We start from the raw sequence: 26,161 nt of genomic DNA on the forward strand, positions 1-26,161 counted from the left end.
GGGGGGTTCCTCACAGACCTACGTCTGCCACTGATTGCTCCTTAGCAGAAAAATGTCAGAGAAACCTGAGCTTTCGTTAATGAATTGTGAAGAAAGGAAGAAAATTATATATTAAAAAACAAATTCTCTTATTTGAAAGAGACACACAGAATTGCAAGTGACTAAGGGAATATTAACTGGTAAGAGGGCATTCAATTTGTGCCACGAAATAAGGCCTGTCCCTGACATTAACCCCAGTGAGGCATCTCTAGCAAAGACTTCCATCTGTGGTACCATACTGATATTTACCTAGGAAGTACGCTACCCTCTTGGATAACCCCAAACTGCTTTTTCCCTGCTTTTGTGTTAGGAATGTGGAGGTAACTAATACATAATGAATCCCGGTTTGCAGCAAGTTAGCAGCTGAAATAGGTAATTATTTGAACAAGTTCAATGCTGTTGCATTATGCATCAGAAAAACTACATTGAAGTGTCAAAGCCATAAAGGTAGGCTGTCTGCCGTCCTGGCTTATTAATCACCACGGACTAGAAAAGTGAGTTTCTATGCAAACACTTCGGAATTCCTGCCCCAGGAGGTGGCTAGTAAAAATAAAACTGAAACTCAGAAATAGCATCCTTCGTTACCTACTTATGTTTTTTGCATATGTGCTGCTTTCTATGCCTAAATTAGACATCTGGCTTCTCTTTTTTCCTTTTTTTTTAAAGTGCTAAATGTAATTTTCATTTTACAGATGTCATTCCATGTCACTAACTGCACATTAGCTTTCTGTTGCTGTTTGTATTTGTCATTTAATTATTTTTTTTTACATATGTTGTTTGGAACCGTCATATTTTTCTATTGCCCTTTTACAAATCTGTGCCCATTTTGTTCACTGCATTATGTCTTTCGTGCTAGTTTGCTTCTGACACTGGGATTTCTGTCTGGGGTTATTTAGAGTTCAATTGCAAATGGCCTTTTCCTCAAAAGTTATACCTTTCTCCATGATAAGACTGACAACTTACCTGTGTATGCCCACTGTTGCCATCCTTTATCATGCACTCAAACAAATATTGATCATTATTTTATCATTCTCAACATTCAGATTTTAAGACTCCCCTAAAATGTCATGATACTGTTGTACAATTCTCAGGTCTCAGAATACATATGCATCTTGTTACTCAGCTTTTACGACTAACTTACAAAACAGTACCTCTTAACTCAGTCAACAGCATCCTTTCAAGCAAAGTCTTGAGAGAAGTGATGGGACTAGTAAAAGGTGAAATTCTGACTGGTCTCTGTTAGGACAGTCTTTGCAGTTGACTTCAGCTATGGTCCCAACAGAGGGAGGGGGTTCCTCAAGGGAACAGAAGCCATAAAGGGCTACGCAGCCCCCTCTGAGTCCTGATTTGAATTTGGAAGATTGCTGAGCTTTTCTGACAAAGCACATAATGTGATTGCTGAAACTAAGAGCCACCAAGGGACCAGAAGTGTTTTCAAAGTGGTTTTAATGAGTAGTCACACCAAGAAAGGCAGCACCATACTGACAAGAACTGCGGTAATTAACTAATACAACTGCAAGGTACAGGACAGCACTCATCCAAAATACTAACAGAAACAACGCAAGCGAGTTGGGTACCATCCCTGCAGTTACATCCACAGTTCTTTGCTTCTGCAGTTACTTCTTCATGGCTAGGTCAGAGAACTCTATAGCCTATGTTGGTGTACTTGTCCTAATCCAGTTGAAAAGATGGAAAATCATGGAAAAGCCTGGCCCTGCTTTTGCCAACCTGGCATCACCTGAAATTTGGTTTAGGGAGAAGCTGATGTGGTACTAATACAGGTGATAAAGTACCTTCAGGCAGGAGCAGCATCTCTCCAGAAGCCAAACTATATACCTTCACTATAAGTATCTGACCAAAATATCGAGATGATCTTCGAGGAAGAGTACAGGGAACACTTGCTCTGCATTGGCATGGTACCTCTCTCTTGGTGTCACATGTTATCAAAGGAAAGCTATTTCCCCAGTCTGGCTTCCATAGCAGGCTGATATTCTCTCATATACAATACTGTAAGATATATTCAGCAAACCAGTTTGTATGTGACATTTGACCCAAACACAAGTGAGCTTTCTTTAGCCTGCAGTCCAGATTGCAGTCTTATGTTTTGAGATTCATCTGCTGCTTCTGCCTTCCATACTTGATGCCAACACCAGTTGCATCCAGTTCTTACATATGAATGCCTATGTTTGTGCCAAATGCTCCTCCAGTTTGTATTTCGTCCATCACTGGCTCTCGCCAGTATGGGTTTCCCAGCTCCTGGGGACCTTTTGTCTCTTTACTGACCAACATGTTCAGGAGGTAATTGTGAAGGCTGAGGTGGGCTGTCCCAGCTCTCCCGGGCTGCAGCCCGTTCCTGCTGCTGGCTGAGTGTGGGTGTTCGTGTAAAGCAGTGGTGTGAGGCGTGTTGTCACATCCAGGCTGGAAACCAGTAGTTGTTGGAAGAGAACTGTTGTGCCTGTTATAAAGATAGTTGACCTGGAAAGCTTTTCAGGCGACTAAATTTTCCCATTATAAGGATGGCTTCAGTGAAATAAGTGAGCACAGTTAAGTGAAATACTTACATTGTAGCAAGGCTGTAAAGTTTTGTAAATAAGTATATACATTAAGCAAATTATTAAAACAAAATCAAAATAGAACAAATATCTGGCTACTAGCTGAAAAATATTGATGGATGGCTTAGTTTAAAAGTGATCGATCTTGTGGAAGGCCTTAAGTGGGTATGTCTGGAAAGTTTAAACTTCTTGGTGTTTAATACAGACCATGAAATATAGAAGCAGGACTTTTTGCTCACTTTTTTAATTAAAAGACATCTTGTGTGCCTCTCCTTGTTGAATGGATCTGCTTAATTTCCACCTATATGTGAAGAGACCCATGCTTCCTTTCTGTCCTTCCTCTGATTTTTATCATATTGATAGCAGTTTAAGAAAGAAATTGACTGGTATAATATATAGTAATGTAAAAATGTAGTTTCACAGGAAAAAAATGTTTAATTTTCTCTGACATTTTCTGTTGTCGTAGACATAAGGAAATGTTAAGTACGCAGTAATTTTCTCTTATGCTATGCACCCTCCCCAAAATTCATGGCTGTTCTCAAACGTCACACATGCTAAAATGCATCTTCAAAGGATATTTGAGGAAAACATAGCATGTACCTGGAAGGCCATCATCACTGTGTGCTGGTATTTACACATACTGTTTTAACTATAGTTCTCTGGTGGACAGGGCTTCAGCTCGCATTTGTTCATGAGCTTCTCCAGCCCTGTCAGTCCTACCTGCTGTTCTGCTGTGTTGTGATTTTTTTCCCCTGGATACGTGGCCTTTACATTTGTCTTGGAGGGACTTTATTACACTGGTGTTTCTTGCTCAGTCTTAAATTAGGAACAGTGAGCCATTAAATATAAATATGTAGAGTAAGATATAATTTATTAGCAGTGTTCCTGAAACAGTCTTCTTACATTCACAGATATAGTGACCGAATCAGTGCTTAACAGTTTCATTAAATTGGATTTCTTGTTATTTGGAAAATCCTATTTGGCAAGTTGCTGATGCTTGCTATTTCAGTAACTTGCAGTCTTTTGAGAAGACAGCTGGGTTAATACATTATTGAATATTTTTAGAATCCTTTAATGCTGAGTTCACAGGATTCTCTGAGTGAAGTAGACTTAAAAGCTAAAAAGTTTTTGAACAGGGTTTTGCTTTGAAGTTTCTAAGGGGCTGCTTCAGTCCTACTGCCAGTAAAACTTAGAACGTGTTCTGAAAGGCTATAAATAGTGGCAGTAAAACAATGGATTTCATTTGACAAAGTAGTTCTTATCGATGGGAAGGCAAAGCAGTGTACCCACTGCTTACAGTGGGTACAAATGGTATGCTCTGCTTTGTGGTTTCGTAGGAGTGGGTAGAAATTGGGCTTTTGGGGAGAATTTCCCAATGAAAGAACATATATTGCGATGACTTTCTCCACTATATTGGGGGAAAAAAAATTAAAATTTGTGGTTTTTCAAACACATTGTCTTTGAATTAAGATATACGAGAGAGCATTTGCCTATGTTGGGCTAAATATTCTTAACATTAGAGGCCGTCTTTTGGCTTTTTCCAGAATGAGGCCATGTAATTTTCAACCAAGTCTGTTTTTAAAGGTAATACAAACAAAACAGGTTTTGTTTTTATTTTACTTTAGATAATTATTTTATTACTACTTTTATTTTTATATTATTTTGTGCTATTACATTACTTCTTATGTTATTGTATTATTGCAGGGTTTTCCCCCCCTCTGTCTTTCATAGCTAAATGATATCTCCATCACTTCTACTATTGTGGCTTGTACTTTGCTTTCTTCCAGGTTGCTTCGGAGCTGTCCAAAATAACATAAGAAGTTATCACTGAGAAATACCGCCTTATTAAGCCTCTCTAAGCTAGTAACAAGAAGAGGAAGAGAATCACTGAAAAATTCCTATATATTTAGAAACTTCTTGAATACTTAAATATTGTTTATTTTCAGCAGAAAACATTGAGTACAAATGAGATGAAGGGGCTGTCAAGCTCTGTGTTTAGCTTACCAGCCGTGTAGATGGCCACTGCTCAATGCTCAGCTCATTTCTCTTTCTTTCAAGTTATGGGAAGCTATTTTCCATACCACAAAATCAGCTCTTATACTAAAAGAATATTGAAAATGGAAACCAATTTAGAAAGATTTGTCAGCTACTTATGCTCTTTAAAACAAAATGAACCACACATTTATTTTGCAGAACTAGAGAAGAAAGGAATTGATGAATTATCAGCTGGCCTCATGCAGGAGAGTTAAACACTGGTGCTAATTAATGGCTAGTTAGCAGAGCACCATCTTGATCTCAGTGGAGGTCGCCTGGACAGGGGCCATAAATCCATACTGCAAATGAGAACAGCTTCAAGATGCTTCATTTCAGCTAAATGAGATGGTGGCCCTCAGCTGCTAGGAAGCTGCTAAGGCAGTATTTATTAGGTCAGAGTTTGGGACTCACAGACCTATGTAATTCCCGCTGGCTGTGCAGCTGCTCATTATTGTTGATAATTTTTCTAGGGCTTCAGTAGTTTTATACTGTGCACTGTTTTCTTCTTGCAGGCATTTGGACAGTCCTTCTCCATTCACCGCAAAGTGGCTGAAGATGGTGAAACACGTGAAGAGACTCTCCTCCAGGAGTCCGCCTCAAAAGAAGCTTATTACCTTGGGAAGATTTTGGAGATGCAGAACGAGCTGAAGCAGAGCAGGGCGGTGGTCACCAACGTTCAGGCAGAAAATGAGAGACTCACTGCTATTGTCCAAGACTTGAAAGAGGTAAATGGGGGTGTGCAGGAAGCAAGGGGGTGAATTTTCTTGGACTGTCATGGGTGGCATGGCTCTGAGTCATGAAAATACTACAAGAAGTAAAGATGCCCACCTGCTTGCCTGTGGTCATCCCAGAAACCACCTAGCCTGAGAGGGCTGTAATTTAGAAAGGGGAAAAAAAACAAAAAAACAAACAAATTTTTCCTTTTTTTTATTTTATTTTAAACAACAACAAAAAACACTACAAATACAATAAAACCCAATTCAGGAAGCTATAATTTCCAATGTACTCCTAGCGTTTCGCATTGTATGTTATAGGGCCTACATATAAGTGAATTTTACACAAACAAACTTTCTGCACAATTCTGATATTCATGCAACTCCTCTTTCTCAACATTCATGTCATTTCTCAGTCTCTGGATTGGCTAGGGTCAGATAAAGCTTTCACCAGTTTTCTTCCACTGTAGAGCAAAGTTAAAGTGAATGCTCATCTTTAGAAAATGGGCAACAGTAAGGAAGCCACATGTAGTTATTGGCCATGTGGGACGCAGTTGTTATGGATTAACTTCAATGGAGAAATTAGTAATATTTAATACCTTGTCTTTTTTCCTTGAAATTTGGAAATTTAGACAAAGTTTTTTACTTACTATTGGTTCCATATCCCAGCTAGTGGGAGACTGATCTAACTTTACTAGTTTATTCTTTCCATGTTGATGGTTAGTTTCCACAATCCATGTAGAGAAGCTCGATAGAAGACCGTACACGAGAGGAACGTGACTCTGGTTCCTTCAGCTTTACTAGCAAACTGGCTCTTGCTCGCATTCTCATAGACTCACTAAGATGTGTGTGTCCCATCACTCTGGCCAGCACTAATCATGGTGAAATGAAGGATATGGAGTGCGGACTCTCAAGTCCTCATCACCTGTCCTGGGTTCCTTGTGGGTTTGTGACCATGTGCTCATTTTGGATGTAGCTTTTGTGCCCATTAGGAGTTGATATTTATTGAAATCTTTTGCCTCTTCAGCTTGTCCCGCTCCTGTGAGTCATTGTGCAGCACTGCTGATCTACTTGTTACTCTCTAGTCTCCTGTCCTACAGGGTGTAGGCTGTTTTTGCAAACTCAGGGTCAGAAGTTGCACATAAGTTAGCTGTGATCTTGATGGCCTGTTCATCGAGGCGCCTTCGATGCATACTTTTCTTTTATCCTTCTGCCATTTCTTCTAGTGCTTTCACACACATGTTCATACCTCGTTCGTACCAGTCTTACTGTTTCTCTTATAAACCTCTACAGATTCAGTTTTCTAAGCAGAGCAACTACCTGCAGAGGAAGGCAGCACTTGGAAGTAACCTCACGTCTTCCCTGCTTTCCCCAGGAATGCTTGCACCTAGGGTCTCTCCCCACTGTCCAGCTGCTGGAAAAGGTCATTCCTAGGTGATTCTGCAAAAATGCTTCTTCTGTGTGAACTCAACAAATTAACAAAGTTTATCACGTTTTCTGTATCTGAGTGGAATGGCATCCTTCTAACCTATAAAAACCTGGGATGGGCTCTCCCTGGGACTGGGTCCTGTAATCCTGTTGAACATTCTTATTTAATGGTTTCACTGAACTTGCCCATAATACAAGTCAGGTTTTACTAAGAAGCAAATATATGCTGTTTATTCACAAGATCCAAAACAAATATGTGATTGTAATTGCTATTGCAGTAGTTAACAAAAAAAAAATAAAAATCAAGTTTATATCTACTCATCCTAAAATCATATTCTAAAAGCTTCTCTGGTGGCAGGCAACCAGCTACTGACACGCCTACCTAACCATTTGGTTAAAGATCACAGGCAAGCAGAATCCTGATGACCTGGCATTCAGTCTCAGATGAACAATCAAGTTAGAGAAAATACATGTTTGTCTTTGTACTCGATTCCTTCCTCTGGGGTCTCCTTCAAATGCAAATCTCCCTTCCATTTTCTATCATGATTATTGATCTGTAAGTTATTCAGGAGGCAGTTTCAATACCTGTTCTCCCTAGAATATTGATTGTCCTCATTTCTTTGGAGATAATAGTAACCCTTAGTGCGCAACCAGCTGCAATTATTTCCTGTTCTAATGCTAAATAGAAACAAACCCCAGTAGTTAATTACAGTGCGAGAAAAGAATTTACTTGAATAAAAATCAGGCTGATAAACTGTGTGTTATTATTAAGATGATGTTGGACCCTGAGTATAAGGCCCTTGACTTTGTTGAACTTTTATTTTGTGGCACAACAATCAATGTATTTAATCATAAATGGGATTAGTGCAGTCAGTTCATTACCAAGCTTGCACCAGACACTATTATGATTAATTACTTGAATATAATAAGAGTTAGAAGGTGACTGACGCCTACCTCAGGCTCTTAGGGATCTTGTCACACTGAATTACACTTCCATTTCACCCTCTGCTCAAAGGAGTCTCACCTTTTTACCCCGCTCAGTATACCTTGGTCCAAACATACAAATCCAAGTGCCTGCAGAAATGAGATGCTCTTCTAGTGTGTTTATGAACTTTGTCTGCTTGGTTCTGGGTGCCGCTGATAGGAAAAGGCAGACTTAGCTTACTGCAAATCTTGACAACCACTAAGGTAGAAAACCCACATGATTTTAAAATGAAATGTCTGGTACATTTTGGGGCAAAGACAGTCCTTAGAAGCTGCCACAGGTAGATGGCTACAATAAGAAAGTAATTTGTCTCTTCGAAAATCTAGTTGGAGACAAAAACAGAAGAAAAAAAGGATGGTCTTTATGTGAGCAACTGTACTGAGTGATGTAAACACAGATTCTGGATGTAAGTTATTTGACTGTATCCTCTCTCTTCCCCTCCCTGATCCACCTTGCCAAGAGAATATGCTTTATAGTTGTGTTTTAAACCTTGCTAAGATATCTTACAAGCTAAAACAAAAAATAATCACTCCTTGCACCTTCAGGCTTAATATAAAAGATTTGAAAAACTACTGTGTGGTTCTGCAAATCGTGTTTTTGCATAGATGACAGGAATTTATGATACTTTATCCAGGCACTCAGTCCCTTATGATACTGAAGACTGATTGCTAGGCTTTCAAAACGTGACCTCTGTTATTGGTACCACATCCTTAAATAACGTAGTCGGTGCTCCTCTATTCTCTAGTCTGTCATGGGAGTTCTGAGTGTGTTCTGCTTTCTGAATTTGCACAGAAATCCATAGTCATATGAATGTGTATGAGCATGTTGTGAATCATCAGAATACACTCGCATGAATGCTGATGGCTTTCAGGAATCTTGGGAATTCCATAGCCCCAGTGTTTAAAAATTCATGCCTTTTTGCAAGTATCTGCCATATAGTCACAGCTGATGTCTGCAGGGCAGCTTGACCCGGATCTCTTGCTATAAAAGGGAATGTATCAGGCTCAGGTCTCTGGAGATAATGCATCTCAGTCTGGGAAAGCAAACAAACTGATTTCAATGCTCATCACAAGAAAAAGACATATTTTTTTTTTTTAAGACCTTGAGCCTTTGTTTCACCCTGATGGTGAAGGATGAACCAGGAACCTGTACACAGATGGCTTTCTAGATTCACGTTAAAATGATCAAAACAGTAAACCACCAGCGGCATTATTTTTAATGTAATAAAAATCCCTAGAGTTTTGGATAAGAATCTTATTAACTATCATCTAACTAGCTAAAATATACATTTTCAAAAGCAGGTTACCCTTTTCATTCTTTCCTCCCACCCAGACCTCAGACAGAGAATGTAGAAGGTTATTTGGAGATTCTTAAAACTGCTGTAATCTAAACGAAAAAATGTACTGATTTTAAAACTGAGGCTAGAGAGATCATTTCTTAGCAGAGACCAGATTTTGTGTATGCTTGGCATCACACAGTTTATGGTAGGTGGCCCCTCTGTGTAGAGAGATCAGTATGGTTATTAGCTCATTTAAGCTTTTCTAACAGTGTACGAGTTGGCTGCCTTTATAATAAATGTTAAAGAAGTACTCTTTTTAAAAATACAATCTTTTATAATTTTCTAATTCTCCAGTGTTTATTTTTTCCTATTTAAAAACACTGTGTTTACTTATAGTCAGAAGATGCGTGAGTGGTTCTTCCATTTGTGCCACTGAAAAATCTTTCCTTACGGTAACTGTAACCACTTTATAGATGGAAGTTGATAACTGATAAAGGCGGTTATGCAAGCACGGATGACCCAGCTTAGAAGTTGGAGCAGAAAGTTCTTGTGATGAGATCATATTCCATCTTCATGATGAAGCTGAATGCATTGGAGCTGGGCATCTGACTCGAAACAGGTGGCAACTGGACAGGGAAGAGCACGAAGCAATGAGAGGAAGCAGGTGAAACTGTACAAAATGGAGATGAAAGATGATGGTACAGTTTGAGTTTTGTAGGAATTATGAGACTAGGATTAAGAGTTGTGCAAGGTGGGTAGATGAATGCTTTTGTGTCTGAAGAGGCTGGCAGGTATGGGTCAGCTCTTGCTTCCCAACAAGACAAGTGAAAAGGAGGAGAAATAACATGAAGTCAGGAAGCAAAGGATTAAACTTCTCAGGCTGTGCTACTAAATGTCACTGCAGCAGCTGCTGGGATTGCAGAAAGAAATCGGCACCTGTATACCTGCAGTCCAGGAGATAACAGATGAACAGGGAAGTTTATGCGATGGCAATGTTAATGAGCCGTGGCAACAGCACACACCTGGGCTTCCGGAGGGCATAAGCAGGGATGAGGGTAGTGGAAAAGTGGTGGGGAGAAAAATACAAATTGCTGAGGCATTATGTGCTGAAACCAGGTGGAAAAAAGCCAACAAACAACTAGGATGAAGTTGTGCAGCCCTGCTGCCCTTGAAATCAATAGCTAAACTTTTATTCACTTCAGCAGTACAAAGATCTTGTACTTTACGCTAATCAGGATACTTATGCATGTGATACGCTGAGCTTTTTTTGAGGGGAACCTATGTATGATGCAAAGTATGAGCACTTGCGCTGGGTGAATAATTATAAGAAGTTTTACTGCTAGCTGTGGCCATTTCAGAAATGCAACCTCATGCTAAGTGGCGACATCTTTGTTCTGAAAATACATAAGAAATGGAAAAAAATTACATGCATTGTGTTCAAGTTGACTTTTATCTAAAAAAAAAAAATAATTTAAGAACTGGTATTACTGTACTAAATATACCTTCAAAAAAATCCTAACTGGTTATTTCCTATTTAGAAATTATAATTTCTCAGTCTGAAAAGTTAGGGTTTTTTCTCCATTTTGAAAATTCAGAGTGAAGGCTAAAAACTTTAAATGTGAACATGAATGTGGTGTAAACCAAATTCTGCTTCAATTAATCAATTTCAGGTTCTTGTTTTGTTGCTCTGGGGTTAAACTGTAACAGGATTTGGATATATTGTGCTTCCTGTTAAATGTAGGATGGTAAGGTCTAAAACTGAGATCCTTAATACATTCAATTGTCATCTACTCCTGCAGGTTCCTACAGTCATTAAGTGCCTGAGTTTCCACTCATAAAACTTTCTGCCCATGTAAAGCTCTGCTTCCAGATGCATTCAGGAACACCTCTGGCTTGGAGTGGGGTCTATTACTATACTATTGGTAGATATTGAGCAATGCTGTATGTGCTGCTGGAATCCTCCAAAGAGATGTTTCCCTAGCTGACCTCATCCCCCAGTGATGTCCTTCAACTCTCCAGTTCTGTGATTGTGGCAAGGTTTAGGGCTCCAATTTTTTCTCTGCCTGAGGGATTCTGAATCCATTTCTCCCTCTGAAGAAGGTGCCCTGGCAGTCAGTTGGCAGGCTCTTCATTCCTTCAGATGAAGCTGTTCCACTTTGTTGGGGGATAGTTAGAATTTTGTGGGTCAGGGAGAGCCAGAGTGAGCAAGCTCATAAGAATGACTGTAGCCTAAAGGCTAAGCCACTCAGCTGGGAATAGGGAACTAGTTCTAGTCCATATTTCGATTAATGTTTAATAAGAAATACTTCACTATTAATTGGGGCAGAGAACAGAACCCCAGTCTCTCCTCTGTGAGGTGGTAGCCCTCAGTAAAGGCTGTCTCCATCCCTCAGAGACAGCATGGTCTTCAGCTGGATCTCCTGTGGCTAGTGGTTTGACTACTGAGCTTTTGGAGGAGGTAGCTCCAGGTTACTGAGTGGAGTAACCTTCTCCAACTTTGTGTCGAAGAAAGATGGAAAATATAAGCCTGGGACAAGAATCACTGCTACAAAGCATGTACTGTGGGAAGCACCTTGTAGCAGCCTGGCCGTAGTGACAGAGCTCTCGGAGAGCACTGAACTCTCTTCAGTGTTATTAGTTTGCTTCCCCTCTTAGTTGTCTAACTTTCTTCATGCATAGAATAGGGAACGTGTGATTGTGCTTTGACAGTTATCCTGGATAGCGAAGTGATTTAAGTAACTGCAGTGTTGACTGTGACAATGCATGCACCATCCTTCAATGATCTCGCCTCCTCTGTCGTGGTGTTGCCCTGTGCTTCTTGATGGCTGCATCAACAGACTTACCCCACTCAGTCTACTGAAGAATGGAAGTTTCTTTTGGCATTTGCACTGATTAAATAAAGCCTGCATTATAAATACATTTATCTTCTTACTAATATTATGCTGGTACTTGCAGCAATGGCTTCATTTCTAGAGGGAGAATGAGTAAGGAAATACAGTGAAGTATTCGGTGCGGGCATTGGTAATGTGTCTTAATGTACCTTCATGAAAGCACTGCTTTTTGAAAAGAAGCTGTAGGAATCTGATGCCAGAGCAGCCCACAGAGATGACTGCGGGGGGTGGGGTTGGGGTGTGTGTGTGTGTGTGTGTGTGTCAGAGCTGTTTGAGAAAAAAGGTGCAGCCGAGGCATGATAGAGAGGTGGCAGAACTATTCCTCCTGTCAGGAGAGCTCTCTCATCATGGTTTAGGGTAGTATTAGCATAGTCACTCTAATTGACTATACTTACATTCCTTTGTTTTGGAAGTTTCCTTCAACTGGCTGGAACTGGCTCCAAATTAGGCTTAGAATATAAATTTGTTATTTTACCCGCTGGGAGATGTTTTTCTTTTCTCTCTCCTGTTTTTAGAAAAGCCTGCTGAAGGAAGATTTCCCAGCTTGCTGGTGTCGAGCCACCCTCATAAATTTTTCTCCCTACTTTGCTGACAGTGCTTATGGGTGGGTTTTGGGTTTTTTTTGTCTTGAGAGGCTGAAAAGTTTGCTAAAAATGTATTGTTTCCTCCTCCTTTCAGGAAAAATTTTCAGATTGACCTTAATCCTAATTATCATATAATAACATAATGTTATCATATAACAGCATAATGTTCTGTAACGTGGGAAATTTTATTAGATGTTGCTGACCTGCTTCAAATCAAACTCCATTGTATACTTGTGTGGTATCTGGACCTCTTTAAAAACATGTTAACAGTTTCTGTAAGCAGTCAGGTGTTAATGCTTTTCCTGTGAAGGCACTTACTTGTCTGTGCTCTACGTGGGCTGGAGAAAGCTGCAGAACCTCTGGGGGCTTTAGGTTGAACAGGGCGGGGAGTGAGCAGTGCATCAGCAGTGCATATTTGTAAGTGAAGGCCACCGGTAGGCCATCGTTGGATTGACTGCAAGTGGTGGCCTTTGCTATCACTGCAGGCCATGCCTTTAACCCTCCTTCTGGTTTTTCTTTCTCACACACGCACATTTCCACTCATACTGTGTTCACATCGGTCTCGCTATTTCTTCTATAAGCGTCTACATCTTCTCACTTCAGACTGATGTGGACCAAGGTGTAATCCCTGTAAAAGACACCTACTGCAGAGTTTCTCCTAATAGGCAATGAAGGTAGTGTGCAGATGGGTTTGGTGACCACCGGCTGTGATGGGAAAAGATAGCAGCAAACCACACTGAAGTGTAAAACCTGGCTTTGTGACATGAGACCATCCAGAAGGTAGAAAACTGTGAAGGTCATCGTCAATGGTGTTTGCTGACAAAAATTTTTTTACTAATTTTCACATAGTTTGTACAGAGGTTTTCTGAGGGTGTTATTTTGTAGGGTTAGATACTGTTGCTTGTGAAATGGTTTTCTCTGCCCTGTGCATTTACTTTCCCAGTTCACAGAACTTTACTTCTGAAAAGAAATCAAATGGATTTCTTTATGTCTTGGAAGACAGAAAAACAGAGCAAGCTGTGACTTGTAATCCTACCAATCCTACCAAATCTCTTCTCATGCAAAAAGGATAGATACACTAGTAGCACATACTGTCTGTCAAAGAGCGAGCTTTGATATAGCAGCAAGACCTGTCCAACGTAGACTGCTTTTCAGTGCCCTTATTAACAGATAAAGGTTTACTTAATCTGCCATTCAAGTTCATCTGCTACTTAGTTATCACCAAATGCTTTCTTGTGGTTCTTTTTTCATGCATTGACCAACAAACCACTTGCTCCTGCAGGTGAAACCAAAGGTGGCCATGTAAGAGTCACCCTTTTATTTCCTGAAATATGGTATACAATCCTAAATTGCTCTAATCCTATAATTGCTCATAAAATGATGGTGTTTCTAAGCACGGACTGTAATAGAATAGGAAGGCCAACAGTGCAGGGTAAAGACATCTTGTTGTGGCACTGTTTTCTGAGGGTAATCTTTAGCTCCTTGTTCAGCTGTTCTCACCCTCAAATATACCTGCAAGCTACCAAAAGCAGCTTTGGTTGTTGTGTTTCCTGTTAATGAGCCCGGAACAATGACTTAGGATGCAAAATTGGGATCTGACACATGCATGACACTGTTTTCTTTGGCAAGGTTCAGGCATTTAGATCTGCTGTGAATAAAAGAGTCAAACAATGGACAGTGGGGAGGTCAAAAAAAGGCCAGGCGGGATAATGGAGCACATAACCAAGGGACTGTTGCATAAATACACAGTGCCTTATTATAAACACTCAAATTCCCAGCTCCTTCTTTCAGAAAGGGTCCTTTGCAAGGCCTCAAATAGAAAATGAAAGAGGGTGTACTTTCAGCTGCACTCTGTAATCTCCAGGCAGTAATTAATCAAATCGGGATCTGGCAGTGCTCGATCTTACGTAAGATCTGTGAAATAATGACCCCTTATTTGTGCCAAGGTAGTGTTTCAAAGCCCTTTATGTATACCCATGTACAAGGTATTGTGTGAGAACGTGCTGAGAGGGTAGCTGTGGAGGCCAGAGGTATACCTGGGTTTAAAGAGGAGTGAGAGAGATTTTATGGAGGATGGGGGCCATCAGTGCTTCTTATCCCTGAAGATCCGGACCCAGTGCTCAGCTCAGAAAGTTCCTCGACCCCCTGATACTTGGAAAGGACTCAGAGGGGACACTGGGGAAAGCATCGTTGTGTAATGTCGCTGTTTCTCAGGTGTTACCTGTTACCCACCTGTGAGTGGGTGCTACTGGAGGCAGGGTGTTGGACAAGCAGCTCTCTGAACTGAGAAAATGTTAGTTTTGTGTGGCCTCTACTTTTTTAAAACTGCATAACTTTGCTGACTTGTTTTTGTTTCTAGATGAGGAAGCCCTCATAAGAACTGCTTGTGCTGACTCACTCTTTTCAGTATTAATTTGCTGGTTAAGAATAACTTGGGCTTTTGTCTATTCAAGTGGCATGGAGTAAGATGGGGTTTGGCAGTGCTGGAATTAGCTGCGTTGCCAATTTTTAAAGAATCCTCTCAACGTGATCTGGACTCTCAGGAGCAGGAGCCCGGGAGCTCTGTTGGCTTGTACCTTGTGACTTCATTCATTTGCCTGGGATTAAGCGGGAAGGGAAGAATACCCTGGGTGACAGACTTTCTGAAGCTCCAGTCCAAAAGCTTAAGTAGTCTTCCAGATAAAGTAAAGACATAACAAGGAGAAGAAGAAATTTGTGCTGGAAGTCCTCACTGCCTGAGTGCATAAGCAAATAGAGCCTCAGTTTCAGTGACATGTGCCACTCATAAAGAATATTAAACAAAGAGTAAAAATAAGGGGTTTTGTCCCTGCTCCAATTAATTCCCTTTGAGTTTTGAAAATATCCTGAGCAGGTTCCAATATAAAAAAGGGAAGGAAAAAAAAGAAAAGAGGTAAAGCTTTGCTGAGAGACTGATGCTGTTCTTTTCAGTCATTCAGTGTGAGAAATGTGTCTGGCAATTGTTGAATGTTTTATGCCTTCAGGACTCTTTGGGGTAACAGAACAGTAATCTTGATGTATTCCCAGTCGTCAGTATGCAAGCAGTGCAGTCATATTTCTCTTCTCCTGGGAAGTCCCTGTGTGCATTGTAGCTCTGCCTGACTTTACCTTCTGTTGTTGACTTCTCCTGTTCTCTGCCTACGGATGCATCACGGCCTGTTTTCCTAACCTGCTTCCTACTAAACTTTTGGCATTGCTCATGATTAAGCAGTACAGAACTGATGGCATCCAAGAGTCATTGGTTCAGAGATGACACCCACCAAGCAAAAGTGAAAAACCTAACTATGTCTTCTGGTACTGTTATTAGTACTCGGACCTTGAGAGAAAACTCGTGCATACTGATCATACGTGGACAATAAATTACCAGCCAAGGTGCTTGAGCTTCCACATCTGTTCTTATTTGTTGAAAAAAACACATTTATTTTCAGTGTATTTTTTTCTTGTCCTTTAATCAATACTGATTTATTTGTAAGGGTTTCTTGTGGGATTTACTAGGTAATTTTGGGAAATGGGATCTACCTTTTTCCTAGGGAAATGTCTTAGATACCAGGGCACAGAACAAATCTGGTGACCTGACCCCAGAATTGGATGATTTGTTAGGCACAATGAGACTGAGACTGAGCACAACACATCTAATACGTACCTCTGGATACATAGCAACTTGTAAAAAATTTCTTTGAAAAAAAAACCCTGCCAAACAAATAAAATGAAAGAAGCCACGTAGACTCAAAACCTAGGAAACCCTGGAAAATATGAGAAAAGAAAACATCTTTGGGGTTTGTATTTTTGTGCTCTATATGATGGCATCCTCTCACTGGGCTTCATTCAGCTGATACCTTACAAACTGAAGTCTGCTCTGTGTGGCAATGTGATGCCATCCTTAAGTATGATCTTCTGTAGAGTAGGCTCTCCTGTTCAATTCCCTCTTCTGCCTCAAAACCCCAAACTCATTACCAGTTTGGCACTGGTATGAAATCATTAATAAGTTCTTGGCTCCCATCATCCATGCTAATTGTGCTTTCTGCAACAAACTGTGTTCTCAAGGGGAAAAATATAAGAGGAAGATGACAGGAAGGTGAACAGCAAGAAACTCAGATTTGCCACCTCTTTTTCTCCCTTTGCCCTTATTACAATATATGAGACAAGCTGGTTATTTTTAGTTATTCTCAACAGTCAGTGCCAGTCAGCATCCAGGAGGAGGGCAGGGAGTCAGGCAGAGGTCAGACAGTGTTATCACCCTTTCATTGTGATGGTCAAATCCACTTTTAAGCTTCAGGATTGAGAGAAATGCACTTTTGCTGGCAAATGTTTTAGATGTGTACGTGCAGATGCTCATACATAATCAGAGCTTGTCTGCTCCTGTGACGTTATTGTTCCAAAAAACCCCATCAAATAGGTAGGACTAGATATGAATGCAATTTTTGTCTTCACTGCTCATTCATTCTGCCTGTGTAGCCTTTCCTCTCCTTCCGAAGCACGGTACGTTGGCTCTTTCAGCCAAACGTGCCTTGAAGGCATCATCATAGATATGTGATTTTCACTTCAGTGAAACGGTCAGGATGTCTGTTCTGATGCTGCCTGTGAACTATATGTGAAGAATTGCTGTGGCATTACAGTGTCAGCTGCAGAGTGAGGTGGGTTAAAAATGGGCCATTTCCTATCAGTCCTGCATAGCCAGTCACGGAAACGGGATGCGAAGGCGATGCTGTTTGCGAATGTAATACTGAGAGTTGTGGCTAATGATACAGGGTAGTTTACATTTGTTGCTCATATTCCCTCATGTCTCATTTTCCCAAGGGAAGTAAAAATGCAACAGCAGTAAGAAGATACCAGATTCTGGTCTGTGCTTAGTAGAGCATTAATGGCAGGGGCAAAATTCTGGTCAATGTGGAGAAAGGAGAGTGATTCTTGCCCTAACAGCTTCTGTCAACTGGTGTTTCACCTGCGTTGACTATCTGCCCCTCCCAAATGAGGCATGCACAGATCTGAAGTCAGATAAGATAAGAAGGGAAGAAAAAGTAAAAAAAAGGAATGGGTATAGACAGGGGTTTGTTGTCAAGTAAGTAGGAATATATTAAAGAAAGAAATTGAATATTTTGACCTATATCAAGTCAGCAACAAGGCTCCATAAATTCACTGTGCCTTGGTTTGCTCCAAAAATCTGAGAGAAGAAGGATGGCCTTGCTTTGTTGTCTGAGACTTCAAATGCAATAAGGAAGAAGGGCTGAATCTGTAGACCCCTTTGCAAGATGTCAGAAAAGAAGTTCCAATTCACAAAGACACCTAAGCATGTTTTGAAGCAGAAGCATAAAATGTGTCCAAGCCTATGGATGGGCTTATTCATTATATTTTCGGGCATGTTCATAGGCACTTCATAGAACTGGTGCTCATCTTGTTTTGGCAGCGATTGTCGTAAGCACTTTACTGTGCAGTAAGTTGTTAAGCAGGTAAGAAATAGCTATAGATGTAGATCTATGTAATTAGTGTGTGTTTGACATTAATTTTATTGTGAATCAGAATATTTTTGTGTTTGAAGCTAGGAGGTACAGCTGGTTTTCATACAGCTTGGTTTGCCCATGGTCTATAAATGTCAGTGATGATTTGAAGTCAGTCCCTTGACAGCTTTCATGTATTAGATTTTTACGCTGTTTTATATTTTTATCCCTTGCAAATGCTTTTAAAAAGCCAGCTATGAATTTTCCATTACTGCTTTTCTTGCCCTCTAAAAGTTATGGAAGACTCTTCCTCCTAACCTGACTACGCAATTTCTCCTCACCAAATTTGAGATAGAGTTATATACCAGAGCCGTAACTCTGTTTTAAAATAAATCACTTTAAGGTTCAATTTCTTTTATAGCTTATAAATTGCTAATAGAGTTTAAAAATACTATTATATTGTTAGCCCGCTTGAAATTGTATTAACATCTTCAAAGGAAAGAAATAATGACGTTGCACATTCTGAAGTTTTAAAAGTGAAAAAGTTTTAGAGCACTGGGAAGGAAAAAAAGCCCTATGTGGATCTGGAAATTTGAAGAAAGAAACATACAATCCTGCTGGTGTTTCTGTTTAGAAAATCCTCGTCCTTTTAGCATGTTATCAATAGCAATAAACTATTGTATGATCAGCTCTAACACAGGGCAGCTTCACCACCTCCCTCCTGCTGAATTCGGGCTGGGTGAGCTGGGGACTACTGTGCAGGAATACAACGAATACTATTCCCTTTGCAGCTTCACACTGCAGAAATCCAAAAGGCAAGGAGAAGCAATTACCAGCTCAGCTTCAGCAACATTTATGTAGATTAATCGTTGTTTTATACCCATTATTTTGGGGACCATATTTCCTTTTCAGATCCAATAAATGCATTCTACAGACTGAAACTCTGAAGTTCCCCTAACACAGTCTACATTTTTGTTCTTAGCTGAACCCAGAAATATTGGAGATATTGATTCTTTGCATAGTCATAATAACCAGTGCTACAGCCTCTGTGACTTTGTGCCTTGAGGCGGGAAGAGCCATGACCATGGATGGATAAAGGCAGGATAGTTAGCAAAAATTTTGTTCTTTGACTGAAACCGGAAAGCTCCATGCTTCCAAAGGTAGCAAATTTAGTGGAGACTGTTTTCAGCACTGTTGTAATTTCATTAAAAATCATGACAATAACTTAGGGGGAATTGGAGACAGAATCTTTCTTTCCATCAAGAACCAAAAGCAAAGACTGGATTATCATTGCGTCTTTCATATCGTGTTGTGCACTGACCTTTTCCTCGGGGATTTTTAAGCAAGCCCAGGACAACAAAGCCAAATTAGGCTGTTTTCTTCTTTATTACATGCTGTTGCTTAAGGAAATTTAGCCTTGACTATTTCTTTCCCATCCGCCACTGCAGCAAAATTCTGGTATAAGAATAATACATCTTACAAAGTTTTAAATATCAAAGCTTGTCTTACTACTAAAACTTTAAAAAAATGCAGTCAGTTTTTGTTACATGTATTAAAGCATTTTTGTTTAGCATTTTTTTTTATGTTAGACTTCATAAGAAAAAGCCTCTCTTATCTGTGCCTTGAAGTAGTGGAGGCAGCTCTAAGCATCATTCCCATCCGAGGTCTGGAAGGTCAAATTATTTTTAAAGCCAGTGCTGCAGCTGAAAAACAGTTCAGGCCCTATAATGGTGTCATTCAATGGTGTGGTAAAACGGGTTGTGAAAACAACAGTAAAGTAAAATAAACACATGTCACTTCCTCCACTGAAGCACATAACTCAGAGGCTGTTGGAGTGTGGCGCCATGTGCCTTCTCCTCCTCTCACTTTCTGTGTTCCAGCTCCCATCTGTAATCCATTAGGAACTTCCATTATTTCAGCATGATCGGGGTTAACTTCTAAACGTGATTTATCGCCATCTCCTCTTGTGAATAGATAGACTGAACCTGTGTTACCAGCTACGCTGTTCTCCAGTTAGATTCAGATTTTTTTTCCTTGCTGTAATTTTCACTTTATAGTGTGGGTTTTTATTGCACAGTCTTGATAGCCTATTATTGTTCAACCAAGGGTGGGAAAAAATAATTTGGTCTGAGAAATGTTGTGTATGAAGCAGACATTTTGCTTTCAGTTGTTTTGGGAACGATCTTCCTGTTCTTCAGAACATACATTTATTTCTTTTTATTATTATTTAGTATTTTTCTAGAGTTTTTACTAGTTTTCTTTTAGGAAATAACAGCAAGCACTGAAGCACTAATTTGACCCTTCAGCAAAGTGCACCTGTAATATGAAGTCTCTCTCTCTCCCACCTCTTCCCTCGTGCTGCAGCTTCTACGGGTCCGTGTGGTGGTACCCTGTCTTCAAAGCTGGTCGGCTGAACAGCAAGTCCATGCAGTACCGGTACCTTGCATTTTCACGCGCCCTGGAGTGAAAAGCTTCACTGAAAAATAAAGTCATTTATTTAAAGAACTGTTATGTTATGCAGAATAAATAAAGTATAGACAGATTCTTTTAATAGCAGAGATAGTTTACCCAAGGTGAACATTTTTCTATATTTATGTAGTTATTTTTTTCAAAAGAGGCCTCAGATTTCCTTCAAAACAAATTATTTATCCTTTATTATCACCGCATAGTCCAAGACACATCCTACCCCATCTTTTAAATCCAGCCAGATTGAAGATGTAGCTGTACTGGGAGGTTTAAAAGTGGTGATGGAGTTGTATCTGGGTGTGTTGAGCTCACTTGTGCGTGGCTGGGCTTTTGGAGGGCACCAACTGCAATCAACGTGGTCCTAGTAGAGGTTTCCCATGCTGCTGGGTAGCTGGCTGGCAGCTAGCGATAGCACTCAGGGATAATTCAAAGAGGATTTTCCTCCCAGAGGAGACGGATGGATTTCCTGTGGCTCCAGCATGGCTTTTCTGGGAGCGGATAGGCAGGACTGCAGTTGAGTTTTGAGAGCATGTGGATATGAAAGAACAACCAAAGCACTAATAGAGTATCTTCCGTGATTAAGATAATGAACATTACAGGGTGGTATTTGCACCTTGCGCAACTGCGCTTGTCTGTGAGTTGATGGGTTGGTAGGCTTTTGTTTGTTTGCCGAGATCACTGCTGTATAAGGTAAGTAGGATTGGTGTCTGTGTCTTAAGAAGAGCTAATAAGGAGTAAAACATCCAGAGCTGATACCACCAGTTTGGGGTTTTTTTTCAGCCAGGAAATGCCTCTTGCAGATCTTGCTGTTATTTCTGATTGAAGGAAGGACTGCAGATATGTCTTCTTGTGTGTATGCAAACATCTTTTCTGTGTGTCATCTCCCAGGAGGGACTGTATTCCTCTCTCACCTGGGCATTGCTGACCTTCAGTATATTTTGTAGCCTTATACACTTAATAAGTTTCTGCCTTACTCAGGCCAGACACATGTATTTCAGCTATCCTCAGTGTAAAAACAGCCTGAAGGCATACTCAGGCATGTATTGCATCTTCACCTAAGTTAAGAATTCCCTTATAAGATTCAGGGAGTGCAGTCATTATACCCTCCAGCACTGTCCCATCATGGAACTGTCACCATCCCTTAGCTTTGTGTGATTGCTGTGATTGAAGGATGATAAACCTCATAGTTACTGTGGAAAAAAAATGAATGCAAGACTGGCATTGGAGTAAAGTTCTGTAACACACAGAACATTTCCAACCTTCTTAAGCTGCAAGAGCTACCCTAGGAGCTTTTTTTTCTGTAAGGTACAGACAGCTGGCCGCAAGAAGCATCTTGGTGCCAGATCAGACTTTAGAAGCTCTTTTCTAGTCTGTGGCCTAATTTGACTTGCTCTCCTCAGTTGCTTAGGTTGAGGGACAAGGTTCTGAGACCTTAAGTGCTGTGGTTTTTTTTTCTTTTGCTTCCCCCCCCCGGAACTGGTTTCACCTAGGTATAAAAAGGCACCAAAGACCTGTTTGTCTGCATAGTATGTTTATGGACCTTGGCCGAAGTTAATCCCTAATGCATCACTGTTAACCTCAGCTGAACTATATGTCGTACATATTAGCCTCATTATTTGCCAGTTGCTACTAAAAATTGCTAAATGTTGCTGTTTAACCATTTGCATACTGGCACGCTAAGTCAAAGAAAAAAACCCCAGACGAATCCTACACACAAACTCCACACTGCTCTCTTCCATTCAGTAAAACTGCTTCAGTGTGCAACGCTGCGCTTAACAACTCATTTGTGAGCTCTAGCTGTTAATGGAAATAGTGATAAAAACAATTATTTTTCTGAAAAGGCTCTGCTTTGTAGGCAAGGAAGTACTCCAGTAACTCCTGTAATTAAGATCTTTCTCCTTTGCCTTGGAACATATGGCAGGATGGGATAAATAAGCAGGAAGAAGGAAGCTTTATTTCTCACTATGACCAAGGTATTTTATCCCCTGTGTGTTTCTTACAGCTGTATAAATTCAAAAGTGCCCCAAACCAACCATGGTTTGCCTTCTGTGGGCAAGGGATGGATTCCCTATAAATGCAGTCATGCATTTTTTGGCTGGGCACACTAATAGTGCTCTAAACCCTTTGGGTTTTTTAATGGGCAAGATAAAGGTGTATGTGCAGCTCAAGATAATCTTATCCAAAAAAGCCCAGCTACAAAGAAACTAAATAGCCTGAGGTAGCTATCGGCAGACTGCACATAGTTCACTACGTTCTGAATAATCATTCTCTACCAGATAATTGGTCTTTAAAAAATAAACCCCACAAATTAAAAGAAATGGGGTATCTTAGGATGTGATTTCCTTTTAGAGCTACTAATAATATAATGCTGATATCTAGACAGTCCATAATCTTCTATTCTGGGGGAAAAAAAGGAACTTTTCTACCCTATCCTCAGAACATTGTATTTCATAGGTGAGTCATTTTCTAATGTTATGGAAATGATAAAGATCATCTGGATGAGCGAGGACTAGCAATTCCTGCTGCTACCTCAGTGGTGCTGCCATCTGTTCAGCTCCCTGTGTACTTGGTGAGATAATTTAACCAGTCTCCTCTTATAGCACACGTTAGTCTTCTTCATATGGGAGATAAAATACTATGGAAAAAAATTCTGTTTGCAGTAAGACCTTTTTTTTTTTTTTAAAGAAAAGGAAGACATGTTTTATGAACTTCATAACTCTTTATATAGATGCATGTATTGTTTTACCTGGTAATCAGATTTTTGCACTCTGTTTTAACTATGGTCTAAGTTCTTAAGGTGTATAATTTGTACAAATTTACTATAATTCAATGAGAGTTTTCTCCTAATGGGGAAGTTGAGGGACAGAGGCTGAGATCCTAGTTTTTAATAACTGGCTGCTCTCTTGCATTCGTTGATTCCTTTGACACTTGGTGATCTGTGTGAGATGATGGAGGAAGTTTGTGCTGCATCCTGAAGCTCAGAAATTCCTGGTGTTCTCGTATCTACGACGCTAACTGAAACATACTGATTTCCCTACCCCAAGGTTCAAATATCGCAATCTCTTTTCCAGTGCTCTTGAATAGCTTTTAACAGTACTAGTATGAGTCTATTGGGGGGTTCTTTATATTCTGCAAGAGATGACCCAGACTCTGTCATGTAGCAGCTTTCTTTCCCATCTATTTTGTGTGCTCAGACTCAGAAAATACTAAAACTGTTCTGCATTTTCCTTGATGGACTATTTCAAGAACTTACCGTCCTTTTTGGTTTGCTATTAAATTATAGGATATTACAACTGGCTTTCTCTTTAAAAGACAGGTTGGTTTTTTTTTTTCATTTTCAGAAATTCCTCCTTCTGCATCAACTCTCCTCTCCCATTTCCCAGTTACTCTTGAAGCTGTGTACTGGTGCTAAATCCGAGTTTCTAATTGAGATTCTAAGCAGGAAAAATTGCATCACTGGCTTTTGTTCTCCCATGAAAGCCCATATTAATGGAGACTGCTTTATATAAAGCAGACCCCTTTCACCTTTGAAAACAAAGAAGAGTTCCTGTCTGAAACAAGTACTGGGGCATTTCAGGGTTTTCAAGGAGCAATACTGAGCTTTATCCAGAACCTTGACTGTCCTCCTTATCAGCCCAAAGCACAGTCAGCACCAGTTTTGGTGTGGGGAAATACATGGTACAGTCAGAAGGAGCTCCGTCTCCGAGCCGTTTCCCAGGATTGGGAGAAGGAGACCCTTTGGTCTTTGCTCAGAGCCTGGCAGAGAGATGGTGCTTGACCTCGAGGCCACTGCAAGAAAATTGCTGTGCCACAGGCTGGTGTATGCTTTGCCATCTGCTGCTGCCTTACCTACCCCTTCCAGTCCCACGCTTGCCAGAAACATGGGATCCTATTCAGAGCTCGTCAAACTGACTGTGTTTTAAGATTTCCTATCTAGATTCTTCCCCTGATTACCCTGAATTTGGTTCAGACTTAGGATTTCTGTAGAAGAGAAGGGCGCTGATGCTTGGGCTTGTGGTATGGGGTATCTCCTACTGCAGCCTGCTACACCCAAGTAGAATGTGTGAATGTAAGTCTGTAGTAGGAGAAAAATAAGATTCAGGTATGATTAGTCAAGCTCTGACTAACCTTGACTTACTACCCTTAATTTCAAGCAAACATTCAGGGCCTTGCCAAAGATAAAAGAAAGAAAAGACATTTTTCCCCCAATTTTTAGCTGATAAATGTTAAAATCGTCATGCTAGCATGTTGCACTGTTAACACCTGATGAGGCTGAACTCAGCCATGTAACATGCAAACTTATTATGACTTACTGTCTCCATTGTATGCTTTTAACGTGGGCTAATTAACACACACTAGCTAATATATGTTAAAATATGCATTTTCATCTAGAGGGATCTGGACTACGGAGACAAAAATTCATGTCCCCAGTGCTCCCCAGCCTCTCCTTCTCCCAAGCTGAGAGTCAGGCATGTCACAACTATTTTACTGATGGTTGGGTTTTCTTTTTCAGAATGATGCGTTTGGTTTGGTTTTCTTAATTAAGTTTTTTCCATGAATATGAGAATATGATCTTGAAATGAAGCGGGAACTTGGGAGAAAACTTTGATTTTTATTTTTTTTTTTCTTAAAAAAAAAAAAAAAAGACTTTGGTTGCCAGAAGGTATCCTCATTTCATAAAGCTTTAGGGGAAAACAGTGTTAGAGAGACCAGCCTGTCCACGAGACACATAGCACAGAGGCATAGACTGTTGTTAGTTTCTGGTTTTTGTCATTGTGCCATGGTACTTTCTTCTTTTTTTAGAAAATAAATAAACAGTTTAAAACATTTGTCATCACTGAGGTACTAACGCCCTTTGTTGATGAAGTTTGGCAAATGAGCAGCTTGCAAGATTAGTAACTTTTTTTTGCTGCTTTGAGTTTAGCTATTATACATCACATTTGTATGTCTTTCCTTAACACCTGTTTAACTTAAATGATAGCTAGTTGAGAGAAATTAGTATTTGTTGCAAGTTCAGCACTCATGCCTCTTGTTGAAGAAATAGGGAACAAGAAGTAAGGGTTGGAGGCGCAGAGGAAAGAAACACCTTAGCCATCTTTAGTGGGGAGAAAAAGAAGCACAAATGGCAGAGGAGAGGAAAAATTTGAATTGTTGGTGGTGTTAGGCAGGGCAGGATGTTTTTATTGCTGAGTTTAGAACAAGTCAAGGCAGGAAAAGCTTTCAGCACAATGTTTACACTTGAGGAAAATGGTTGGAAAAGATTCACTGAGCTTTCTCACCCAAATGTTTCTCCAAGAGAATAAGAAGCAAGAAAATGAAAGTGTTTGGAACAGGCATGTTTAGTTTTGCTTGAAATCTGTCTCCTCTGTTAGGAAACCAGCATGCCTACTCCTAAGTATGTAGTTTAGCGAGTAAAGCAGTTTCTAAACAAAACAGCAGCTCGGTCAGGGTCGAACAGCAGCCTGTCAGAACAGTGCTAACGCAGCTCCAGTCCCTTAATGAGACTGATGGAGGAAAATGTTTAGGCTTTATGCTACATTTATGTGTAAGAACAAGCAAAAAAAGGCCCAGTTAGAAGATGCAGTTGTGATACCATAGTGTGCTAGGCTAAAAACAAAGAGTACATCAGAATTCTATCTAGATGCTCCTGAAACTCAACTAACATGATCTCTGAGGGGCTCAGGAGTGTAGGAGAAAAACGTGTAGGATGCCAAGGCTGATGTCTTATTCATCCTTT

General features: G+C 40.2%; 1 protein-coding gene across 1 annotated transcript in view; it reads left to right on the plus strand.

Moving 5' to 3' along the window:
* Nucleotides 1–26,161, plus strand: part of BICD1 (bicaudal D homolog 1 (Drosophila)) — a gene marked incomplete at its 5' end in the record, with an annotated part of 118,291 nt that overhangs the window by 25,700 nt on the left and 66,430 nt on the right. Inside the window, one exon of the mRNA XM_009889903.1 lies at nucleotides 5,138–5,350. Within this exon, the coding sequence (XP_009888205.1) occupies nucleotides 5,138–5,350 (213 nt within the window). The remainder of the gene's footprint in view (nucleotides 1–5,137; nucleotides 5,351–26,161) is intronic.

This window comes from Charadrius vociferus, unplaced genomic scaffold (assembly GCF_000708025.1).
Source record: "Charadrius vociferus isolate BGI_N301 unplaced genomic scaffold, ASM70802v2 scaffold1228, whole genome shotgun sequence".
NCBI lineage: Eukaryota > Metazoa > Chordata > Aves > Charadriiformes > Charadriidae > Charadrius > Charadrius vociferus.